Below are 12,866 nucleotides of genomic sequence, written 5' to 3'. Positions count from 1 at the left end.
GTGACTGTGGCCCTTCTCCTTTCTCAGTACACTTTAAACATGTGTCTGTGCACAGTTTGCTCTGCAAAGTAGTGTGTACACTTTCACTGGCTTTATGGCCTCATTCTGCTCAACAGTTAAAGAGGGAAATCTCCCCCAAATTAAAAGAGACTCCTTGTTTAACACTTTCAGCTGCACAATAAGGAAAGATCTTTTTTAGAATTTCTCCCTGGACTTTTTACTTTTTTATTCTAATTGGTGCAATTTTTTTTTTTTTTTTGGATACGCTAATTTTCCTTGATTTCCATTTAAATGGGTGACTGTATTACCATCAAGAGAAAACATCTCCAAAAGCCAATATTTAGGTAAGTTCTTGCTTTTACGTATGTACTGAAAATGCACTTATTCTTTATATATTGAGTACTGCATTTAGAAAGTACAAGGAAGCTGCAGCATAAGAACATGCTCTGTGTAGTTTACAGAAATACTCTAGGTTTTTAATGTTGTGTTCAAGTTCCCAGGCTTTAGTACAGTCCTGTTACTCTTAACAGCTGGGAACAAGAAAATCCTGATGTTTTAGCTGATTGCAGGCTTCAAGGAAGAAAGATGCTGGAAAAATGTTAGATATTTTTGAGGGGGAAAGTAAAATCATTGTTAATAACATTATCCAGGCATTTTTAGTCAGTATATACATGTTGGAGTTTGTCCCATGTTTGATCCTTGCTAAAAAATACATTTAAAAATACATCTAAAAACATTATATAATCTGTGTATTTAGTTATTTTTATTAGAACAAATACAGTTATATTTGTAAAGAATAACACTTGGCAACCTCTTAAAAAAACAACGGAGACATGTCACGCACAGATGTGCTCACACGTGAGTGGTACATGAAAACATACATCTGTAACTGTAGAGTCTATGTAACAATATACACAGAGTTTCAGATACAGTGAAAGGGGAATAGCCCTGCAAAGCTTACAGTCTATAGCAGTCCCCCTATAAATTCCTGTAGTGTACATAAAAACATTAATTTGGGCGCATTTATTGAACTGTTTCCATAGAGAGGTGAGTGTTTGCATATAAAATGTTCTGCTCACTTCAGCAGTTGTGTGTGTGTTCTGATGAGCCCATAATTTAGGGTAACATGGGAAATATGAGTTTGCTATGCTTGGTACCTGAGACACAATGAGGGAGAGTTACTTACTCAGGTTGCCAGGTAGTTTAAACAGAAATAAATCCAGAATTATCCAAAATTAGATGTTATAATTTAGGCTGCATAGTTATTGGCATTCCAGGGCATAAATGCGAAAGAAAGTGCAAAAGAAATGAAAATAATCCCACTGAGATTGATGTGTAACCCAGATTAAAATTTATGGGGTTGGTACTCTGTAACATGAATGTCCATGCAGTAGATTTTATCATCTATTTCACCTAAACTGTTAAAGGGAATACTATAGCAGAACACGTAAGTCTGCAATATCTAACAAGCTATTGTAGGAGAAAAGAATGATTAAGTCTCACTCATCTCTCCAGTCCAATAAAAACATCTTTCCCCCTCTGTCTGTTTGTGCTGTCACTCAATATTCAAATTAGTTTATTATACAGAGGGGGACAAACTGGGAGGAAGAGTTGCTCAAATCCCCCCCCCCCACACACACACACAGCAACTCACCAAATTTGTTGGGAATTTAATGTAAAAAGAGTTCACGGTCAATACAAAAAGAATCTGTAGGTTAGAATTGCTATAATTAGCACTGGGAACTTTATGATCTCTTGGAATATTCTCTACTACTATGGTTAACAACAAGTAGGATATCACAAGCAGGTCATGTCCTCAGATATCCCCAATAAATCTTTCAATCAGTGATGGGAGTTACATTTGGGGGCACATTTACTTAGCTCGAGTGAAGGATTCGACCATCAAATAGGCTACTTCGACTATGACTTCGACTTCGAATCGAATGATTCAAACTAAAAATCGTTCGACTATTCGACCATTCGATAGTCGAAGTACTGTCTCTTTAAAAAAAACTTTGACTACCTACTTCGGCACTTTAAACCTACCGAGCATCAATGTTAGCCTATGGGGACCTTCCCCATAAGCTTTCTAAGCTTTTTTTGATCGAAGGAAAATCCTTCGACTTCGATGGTCGAATATCGAGGGTTAGTTAACCCTTGATATTCGTCCCTTAGTAAATGTGCCCCAAAGAGTTACCTTGTATGTGACTCATGTAACTTTGAACTTCTTTCCTAATATACCTGTTAAGGGCTCTACTTTACCTTTTCTGTAAAGTAGAGTTCTAGTATTCTCCTTTTAAGGAAAACATAAGGCAATATGTGAAGCTGCTCTAGTATGAAAGATCTTGCTTTGAGCATATTAGCACATAAACAGAAAGAAAGGAAAATCATTCTAGGCTATTTCATATAGCCTATGGTCTATATTCTACAATACTTTCTTGTAATATTCTGGAATCCCCTTTGCAGGGGAAGAATGTTGCAGAGAGACAAAAGTGAAGCTATGCTTAGTTCTTAAATAGGTACCTGAAAATTGTGCTCATGTGATGGGTTAGCATTGAGATGCTCAATGGCATGTGGCTGCATGTATAGATCAATACAAGCACATTATTTATTGGTCTTATATGTGGTGCTACTTGGGTTAAACATGGGGTTGTGTATGTACATGGCGTAGGCTAGGGCTTAGTACAGGGGTTACCTGTGCTGCCATAATTTTATGGGATCTCTTGGTGCTGGTGTCTGTATGATATTTAGGGGCTGTTGCTGTTACATTGTGATTAGTACAGACGAGTATTACAGACTATGAGAGAACAGGGAGATGCCAGTGATATCAGGGGTGTAATTGTTGCCTTGATAAAAGTGCAAATGGAATATCTGCTTTACATTCACTGACTATGTCCCATATAATGTCAGGCCATTCCCCCTTTTCCCTGCAGGTAAGATACGTAGCACATAAGACAAGGGGAGAAATCAGAATACATTTCGCTCTTACTATTTCCATTAGACAAACGGACAATAAAAAGTGAATGTGAAAATCAGATGTTATTAAGCAGATTTGCTGCTTTGTAACAACTCTCAGCTTGTAAGTCCGTTAAAGTGAGATTTGGGTAAAAGCTAATAGTTACAAAACTCCAGGTATGGATGGACTCCCATCCAACTGGTATAAGGCTCTGGTAGAACAACTAGACCCCCACTTTTTAAACACGCTGCAAAAATCCTTTGAAACTGAAGCCCTCCCCCCCTCATTTTGGGAAGCCTTCATAGTAGTAATTCCATAGTAGTCACTTGTAAACAGTAAACAGAGTGTCCATATTGAGCTATGAGTAGGCAGCTAAATAGTGAGAAGTCACAGTTTTGAAAACCCTATGGTGGGTATTACTGTTAATGTGTTTTACTTTATTGGTGACCAACTTGGGAATCTATTTATGATAAATGGTTCTGGACACAAGAAGGATTTTCTGCTTTCTATGGCAAACAGCTTCAGCTGAGATTGTGTTCCGCCTTCCTCCGGATCATCTAGAAATTTAGTTTGTTTTGTAGATTATTTTATGCTTTGTAATATGTGGTTATACCTTTGCCCTACTTTTCATCAAATTTGTTCAACAAACAATCAATGCAAATATGCCTTTTGGCATGCCCATAGCATTATTTTGTTTGATGTTTATCTTCTCAGCTCCACGTTTCCATCATCTGCTTTTAAAGGAAAACTTGAGCTAAAGAACATATTGTTCTATTGTTTTGGATTGATCGTAAATATTTAGATCATGCATTACTTTAGATGTTTGATATATATATATATATATATATACACGTTGTCCTGAGTTTTCTTTTGTTTTAAGAGGAAATTGTCTTAACTGGCACTATGAACTCTGTGTAACATCTTGCACTGATTTATACTCATATCATAGTAGTGCCACATTAGCAGCAGTCAACTGACCAAATCACTCACACAGGGTTTGACTGGGCATACATACATGCGTGGTAAGTGTGGGGAGTGGGTAGTGTCAAGTGTAAGGTGACTCAGAGGAGCTTGCAACTGGGGTGGGGGGACCCTGAGGAGGCAGCCCTTGTGGGCCCTGGGCACCCCTATCTGACACTGCAGAAAATGGTGCCTGCTGTGTTCCCTGGATTGTGTCCTATTCATGGCAAGAAATGTTAAATCTGTACTTAATGAAAAACAAAACCCTAAAATTGAATATGGCTAGAAATGCTAAATTTTACATACTGAACTGACTGCACCATTCAAAATCATCAGCATCTCTATAACAAAACAAAGTTGTGCACAGGGGGTTACCATCTTGAATTTAGTTAGCAATGTCAGTGAGACTGCACATGCTCAGTGTGCTTTGGGCAACTCTTAAGAAGCTAAGTTTAGGGATCATTACAAATCACCGGTTACTGAACTGCCATGTAATTACTATATATGCAGTATATTGTGTGTCGGTCCCTAAGCTTAGGTAACTGACAAATCAAATCAACGGGAAAAAAATGGTGATTTACTGGAGGCATCTTCTTAAGGGCTGCTGTTGCCCATGAGTGGTACAGAACCCCAAAATAAAACGTGCAGCTTTTCTAGTCTACTACTTTGGTTAAGCTTTTAGTGTTCTCTCTCTTTAGTCCTTTCTAGCTCCACCGTTAGAATAATTAAAACAAATATCTGGTCTGGTTTCTGCGTATTCCTGTTGAAGTGAATTTTCTTCTTTGGTTGTTTTCAATTATGTTAAGTTTTAGAGGTAATTATGAAAGCTACAGAACAATCATTTACTGTATATATGAAAAGGTGTTATTCTAGTTGCACAGTAATTCTACTGTTTGTTGGGAGGTATTCTCAGTACAGGTTTTTTGTTACAGCTCTTGTACATATACGGTTGGAAAGAGATCAATCAGCCATTGCAGATAATTGCCTAGTAGTCAATAGTAGTTGTAGTAGTAGTAGTTGTGGGGAGGAAAAACACACATAATCCCACCAATTACTTTTTCTGTGATTTATGGGTTGTTTTTCTGTGAATTAGCATATATTCTCAAGTGTGTTAATTATGATTTCATACAATTCTGACAAACAAATAGCGAAAAAGTCACAAATGGCAGTTTTGTATGTGTGTATGCTTTCAAGCCATTTGACTAGAATGACTGGAGGAAAATTGTGGGGTGGGGGAAGTTGAATGTATTTCCCAACTTGCCAAAATGCAGGAGATAGTTCCCATTGACATTTGACAGTTTTCATTGACTTCTGTGGTATCGTCATAGGTTTTAGGTGGTGTGATTCACATTTTTAGGATTATACAGGTCATGGAACTCCGAGTTAACTTCTAATATCCCCTGATATTTTGCCACTGGGGGTACTTTATTTATTATAATACACAAGTTTCAGTTGATTAAGATTCTAATAGTTTTTGCACCAAAATTTCAAGTATGGTTTCCGAAATGCTAATTATTATTAATTGCAAAAAACACAAACAAAAATGTGAAAAATCCTGGCATGTTTATGTAGAGTCAGTGGAGGTTGTCCTAGCAAAATTCAAGCGATTGAATTCAAATTCAATTTATAGAGTTTATCTGTAAGTTGGTAGACTCATTGAAAAGGATGAGCGGAATTATACTGTGCTGTGTTTGGGGCTTTTTTTCATATTTTTAAGCTTTAGCTAATTTTGGTTTTGGCTAGTTTGGTGAGTTTTTTTTGCATTAAAAGAAAACATATTTTGATAGGCCTCCACTTACAGTATATGCCTTTTAATAGATCAGACATTTTTTTCTGGGGGCCCAAATCGATCATGTTGATATTAGGAACATGCCATACAAGAGCTTAGCTCTTTATCATGTATAATTTTAGAAAGAGCTAAGCTCGAAACATGTAGGGGCCGATTCACTAACTTCGAGTGAAGGATTCGAAGTAAAAAAACTTCGAATTTCGAAGTGTTTTTTGGGCTACTTCGACCATCGAATGGGCTACTTTGACCTTCGACTACGACTACGACTTTGAATCGAAGGATCCGAACTAAAAAACGTTAGACTATTCGACCATTCGATAGTCGAAGTACTGTCTCTTCAAGAAAAAACTTCGACCCCCTAGTTCGCCATCTAAAAGCTACCGAACTCAATGTTAGCCTATGGGGAAGGTCCCCATAGGCTTTCCTAAATTTTTTTGATCGAAGGATATTCCTTCGATCGTTGGATTAAAATCCTTTGAATCGTTCAATTCGAAGGATTTTATCGTTCGATCACAGTAATAATCCTTTGATCGTTCGATTGAACTATTTGCGCTAAAATCCTTCGACTTCGATATTCGAAGTCGAAGGATTTTAATTCCCAGTGGAATATCGAGGGTTAATTAACCCTCGATATTTGACCCTTGGTGAATCGGCCCCATAGTGTTCAATAAAAGCACTTATTTAGCAGCAACCCACTGCGTCTGACTAAAGTTCATCACTACTTTTCCCATGTGTTCTTGGCTTCATTGGACAGAAGCACAGTTATTGAACAGACTGGTTGAATCCTCTCTACTTGCTTATTGAATATTTGTATTAATTACTGTATGCAGCTATCAGTTTTAATCCATGAATTGTATTTGTGAATAGTGCTATGAATTAAATTAAAAAACAGGCTAAGGGTTAGCCTTTCGATTAAACAAGCTTGATACCAACTATAAGAGTCTGCAGTTATATTTCCAGGCATAAGAAATTCAAATAAAGCTTACAGCATCTTTTAAATTAAACAGCTCGGAGGCTTGTAATGGCTTTTCTGGCATGGTGAATACATATCCCCCAGAGACTTGATTAAGAAGTGCTTCCAAGGTTAAAATTAAGGTGATGGTTTATATATGCTACCATGCAAAACATCTGTAAACAAACAAAATGAATGCTGATTAAGGGCCAGGCATAAACATTATATTAAAACTATATGGCCTTTACTCTTGGTTATTTTGTTTTCTTGGGGGTTTAGCTAGCTTTCTAAACAGTTTAAATTGAATTATTTGAAAGAAATGTTTTGAGCTGCTGTTTCTGGGAGATGCTTCCTTCAAGACTTAAACCATATTGTAAAGGGAGGTTTTAAGATAATTATTTGTAATGCCATGTTCCATACAGTTTCAGCCAACACGCCGTATTTCTTGTTTAGAACTTAAGGACAGGGGCACATGGGCAGATTCGGGGAGATATAGTCGCCTGGCGACTAATCGCCTCTTCTGCGGGGCAACAATCTCCCCGAACTGCTATAACTTCTAAAGATTATGTGCACACCATCTGTAGGACACGTGTAGAAAATGGAGGCTCAATAATCCTAATTGGATGGATAACATTTTATTTAAAGGTGGGGGCAATTATATTTACTGATCAAAGGATTTGAGTATTTTCATTACTGTGTTTATTTTTTTCATATTTTTATGGGTTTTTTGGCAAAAGCTCTTGTGAATTTCTGTCTTTCTTTGATAATCAAATGCCTCTTCTGCATGAGACTGAAACCAATAGAATCCCCAGAATACTTTACACCTTGGGGCAGATTTATCAAAAACCAAGAAGCATTTAGAATTTTTTCACCTGAATTTACCAGTGAGAATTCTCAGAATTATTTCCAGTTTCTCACAGCTGTTCTTTTCAGTTTCCCATAGACTTCCATGGCAACGAAGCTCTACATTCTCCAGAACGCTTTAGAATTCTATAGTGTGAGAGAATTCGAGTGATGCTGATACATCTGAAACATTTCAGCAAGAAAATGCAGCTGAGAAATGTAAAAAAAATGTAATTCATTATCAAAAGGAGAGAAAAGTTGTTCTAGTTGAGACTGAACTAAGTAGAATTCTTGACCATTCATAAATTGTGTTGCGGAGAGGGTGAAGGACTGAATAGATTTTTTGGTCCCTATCTGTGGTGATGTAAAACTGGATCAAGTGATGACAAAATATGGGGGTCCATATTTGGTCATTCCAAAAGTGCAGTTCCAAAAGTGGTCTAGGAAGTGATCCCAAGCAGCTGTAGGATATGTACAAGACAGGAGAAGGCTGCTTTGTACCTACTGGTGGTGCGCTCTGCACCCCTTGCCTTAATTTTAATCTGACTGCTGAGTGCAGGTTGCCTTTGATACAAGCACTGAACAGTAAAGGGTGTGATTTTGCACCCCTCTGTGCACTAGCACTTGCATTTGGGGACAATTATAAATAATTGCAGTGCTGCAATTGAGTTGAAATGTTCACAATGCCTGAGAAGAAGAAAACAAGGCAAGGGGCTGTACAGGGAGACCAGTAGTTAAAAAATGATCATTCCTACTGTCCTGAAATCTGAAGCCATAAAAAGTCATACAGTATGTATTTAAAATGCGGGACAAAGGAAGGTGTCATTTCTTCAGATGCTGTAGTTTTGGGGAAATCTGTTTTAATATGCAGATTAAGGTTTGTATCTAATTTGACATTATTTGTGGACAATTCAGTATTTAATGCATATTTAATGCATCCCTTGTATTTCATCAGAACATTTTTAAAAGAATGTTGTGTGCAACCAGTCATACACTCATTTACATATGTACAGGCATGGGACCTGTTATCCAGAATGCTCAGTACCTGGGGTTTCAGGATAAGGGATATTTTTGTAATTTGGATGTTCACACCTTAGGTCTAATAAAAAAAAAATCATGTAAAAATTAAATAAACCCAATAGGCTGGTTTTGCCTATAAGGATTAATTATATCTTTGTTTTTATCAAGTAAAAGCTACTGTTTTATGATTACAGAAAAAAAGGGAATCATTTTTAAAAATTTGGATTACTTGGATAAAATGTAGTCTATAGGAGATGGCCTTTCTGTAATCCTGTCTGGATAACAGTTTTCCAATAACGGAACCCATACCTATATATATATATATATATATCATCCTTTTGCAGCCGGAGAAATATTAGTGAATCAAGCAGAAGAACTGGAGAAATATAAGAATAATAGATTATAGGAAAACAAAACAAAGTACATAATGTTTTACTATATACATTTATTTATTTTCTGTTTTACTTGTAGTCTCGAGATTTTTTTTAATGAGAACTAAATCTTAGATCTTGTAGATGAGAGTATATAAAATTTCATTTTTAGGGTTTAGTTCTCCTTTAATAGAATCAGGGTTTGCAGTGTGCTCCTAACAGAATAATGTATTGGTTTCCTTGACTGCTTGATCACAGCTCATTATCGTAGATGTACAGTAGATGAGTACTATATTAAGAACATCACTGAGATGTTATTAGAGATTATTTAGGTGAAACATTTCATACAAGCCATTTTGGTGCATTAAACACCATAATTGATGTGCTAGTGGCTGAAACTAATTGTACATGACGAGTGTAGCTCTTTAGTCATTAGTAAGCTCTGATTTGCCAAACTTCAGCAAATTTCAGTGCTTTCAACATCATTTCACTTACATGTTGAAATTCTAAAATAGTACCTAAATTGCAAAGCACTTAAGTAACGTACTGCTCATGTAGCACGCACCAGGTTAAATAAAGAATACCCCAACCATTTATAGAATATACCAACCCCCACCCCAAACACAGAGGTTCCTCATACATTCCTCAATACCGGTTAATGAAAAACCAAACCGTGTCGTGCTTTATGTCCGAACAAAAGTCGTTTTTGTCCAAGCAGTCAGGTGATTGAGAAACATGTTTAGTTATTCATGTACAAGCACGGAAATGCTTAACTGCACAGGTGATTACCGTATGGCTAAGCAGCAGTGCCCACATGTTGGTATTTATTGCTGTAGAACGCTGCTAATTGCCCACTTTTATTCCATATTTAAACATTAAACGTGTTGCCGTAAGCAGAATTGATGTGGTCGTCGAGTTAATTGTAGGAGAAATTATAGTTTAAGTACCTTGTTAGAATAAAAGGGTCCCTATTCCTCTTTTCCAAAATATTATTTACTCAACATATGCAGTAGGGCCTTGCTAGGGCATTAAGATCTAATATCGCTAACTCTGCTCAGACAGTACAGAGTTGCTCACCAAAACATGGTGATGCTTTGTGACATCAGTGTAGTCTGGATTTGCAGGGGTTATGCTATCAAATGCCCACAGTTTAAAATCTGTAATATTGGTATTCCATCCTCCATATCTATAACCACAGGGATTTTAGCTGTTAGGCAGGTGTATATGTATTACTAGTATGGGATCTGTTATCGAGAAACCCAGTATCCAGAACATTCCAAATTACAGGAAGGCCATCTCCCAAAGACTTTTTGATTACATAATTAATATTTTTAAAATGTACTTATTTTTCTCTGTAATAAACAGTACCTTGTACTTGATCCACGCTAGGATATACTTTCTCCTTATTAGAGGCAAACCAATCTTATTGGGTCATTTGTTGTTTAATGTATGGAGATAAAAATGATGGAAAGATCCCTTATTTGGAAAGCCCCAGACCCCAAGCATTCTGTATAATAGGTCTCATGCATGTATATGCCTATACAAAGAAAAGCTAGATATATGTATAAACTGAAAAATATAAAATGAATCATTATATTTACAGACATACAATAAGTAGCCCAAAGACTGACAAGACAAACAGAATGATAGATGAAAGATAAATAAATGATAGAGATAGATAATAGACAATAAACATAGATGATAGTGTGAAAATTAAAAGTATAAGCAGTAATTGACTTTATAATAAAACAAAAAAGTATTCAAGAATTTTATTTTTTTATAACCTGATATTGTTTAAAATGTGTTGTTTGTCTTTTCGACTGTAGCTTGCAACAGAAATGGAGTTAGGGAAGTGCTTGCATTTAATCTTATTGAAATGCACTCTGCAATGAAAAACAGATTTTGATGTTAATGGAGCTGGAAGCTGTTTTTATCTTGAACTCATAATCCTGATCAGTGCTGGATTTCTAAAGCTTTGTCCTTTCCACTTCCACTCCAAGAATGTAAGATCACAACAAGCAGCTGTATTGGTATTTCTGCCTTGGCTTTCAACTATTTTACTTACACATGTGCAATTTAAAACCATTTATGATTAAAGTGAAATGAGACCATTAGTCCGTGCTATGCAAAAAAGGATTTTACAGTATTATTACCACAAGCATCAAACAAGATACAAGGTTGACCTTTGGGGTGGGTAACTGGTGTGTCTAAGGAACTATCCATAGAAAGTTATAAATAACTGGACTGAGCACTTTTAATATAACAAGCTCTTGCTTGGACAAGTAAGATGGCATTCTCTATGAATAATTACTAATATGCAGAGATGGAATGTTCTGAATGTTCTCTATTATTCAATACAATGCCTTGATATATATGGTATATACATTACATTGTCTTCACTTTTTTTGTGGGACAGGAGAACAAGGAATTTTATAGGTGAAGTGTATTTCATGAGCAGGACTTCCCTTTCAACATTTCCAGGTTATTTCCCTTCCAGTTTTTTAATGTGTTTCTTATAAGACAAAGAATAGATGTGACCCTTTCTTGCCACAGATGTATATTACAAGGAGAAATCTTTGTACCATCTCTCTGCTTTGTTTTTGTTTTTTTTCTCTAGACTACTTGAGCGCTTAGTATTTAACCAAATGATGCTATTCCTCTGTGATAATAGCCTTCTGAACCCCCTTAAAGGAACAGTTCAGTGTGAAAATAAAAACTGTGTAAATAGATAGGCTGTGCAAAATAAAAAATGTTTCTAATATAGTTAGTTAGCCAAAAATGTAATATATAAAGTGAACAGATGTCTAATAAAACAGCCAGAATCCAAGTTCCTGCTTTTCAGCTCTATAACTCTGAGCTAGTCAGCGACTTGAAGGGGGGCCACATGGTACATTTCTGTTCAGTGAGTTTGTAATTGATCCTCAGCATTCAGCTCAGATTCAAAAGCAACAGAAATGACCCATGTGGCCCCCCTCAAGTCTCTGATTGGTTACTGCCTTGTAGCCAGGGTAACCAGTCAGTGTACACCAAGAGAGCTGAAAAGCAGGAAGTAGTGTTCAGACTGACATGTTATATGTCAAATCACTCCAGCCTTTTTTTTTGGCTAACTAACTATAGTAGAAACATTTTTTATTTTGCACAGCCTATCTATTTACACAGTTTTTATTTTCACACTGTACAATTCCTTTAAATACAGCTGTCCGTTTCTGGGGTAACTGCTCTAAACTGGATAACTAGTATCTGGATATCAATAAAAAACAAAAAAACACTTCTTCTAGTTATTGACACTGTAGATCCCCCTACAGTTCCTTCATTTTCTTATCCTTTGTGACACTGCCCTGGCTTTCCTCTTATCTATCAAATGGCACTTTCAGTGTCTTCTCCATTATCTCTTTCTGTTGTTCTAGGACCTTATTACTTCCTCTGCATACTTCCTCCATTTGTAAACCAATTCATATGGTTTGCAATATCACTTTTATGTTGACAATATCTCTCCTCTCCTGATCTCAGCCGAGATCTCGTCTTTTGTTGCTTGTTAGCCTTTTCTGCTTGGATGTCCCTATGCTACATTAAAGTAAACCTCTCTAAGACAGAAATGGCTATCTTTCCCTCATCCAATATCCATTTCATCCCAGAAGTGTCTAACAACTCCATTATCATCCCTTCTCCCCAGGCCTGTGCCTTGGATTATCCTTGATTCTGGTGTATCCTTCACTCCATCTAATCAATAATTACATTATGGAATAACTTTCACCTAAGGAATGCCACAAAAATTCTGATTCACTCTCATCATATCACACATCAACAACTGTAAAACTCTGTTAATTAGCTTTCTCCTCCAAAGGCTGTCACCAGGCCATGATAAATACTGTTGCGAAGCTCATACATTTCAAGGCATTTATTTGGATTTGTGAGCACCCCTAATGCTGAGGTGTCCAGACCACTTTATGCTACCTTACATGCAATTACAAGATT

The 12,866-nt window shown here is 36.5% G+C and overlaps 1 protein-coding gene across 2 annotated transcripts in view; it reads left to right on the top strand.

Annotated features, from left to right (window-relative positions):
• pde1a.L (phosphodiesterase 1A L homeolog) overlaps positions 1–12,866 on the top strand; it is a 120,557-nt gene that overhangs the window by 33,900 nt on the left and 73,791 nt on the right. The window contains exon 1 of one of the 2 annotated variants that reach the window (XM_041576678.1): positions 31–344. The exons of the other annotated variant lie outside the window; for it this stretch is intronic. Coding sequence (XP_041432612.1) covers positions 292–344 — 53 coding nt within the window. The 5' untranslated portion in view covers positions 31–291. Of the gene's footprint in view, positions 1–30; positions 345–12,866 lie in introns of those variants that run through there. 2 annotated transcript variants of the gene reach the window in all.

The sequence above is a fragment of the Xenopus laevis genome, chromosome 9_10L, assembly GCF_017654675.1.
Source record: "Xenopus laevis strain J_2021 chromosome 9_10L, Xenopus_laevis_v10.1, whole genome shotgun sequence".
NCBI classification, from domain to species: Eukaryota; Metazoa; Chordata; class Amphibia; order Anura; family Pipidae; genus Xenopus; species Xenopus laevis.
Note: the sequence above shows the minus strand (reverse complement) of the source record. Positions and strands in the feature narration are given on the sequence as shown.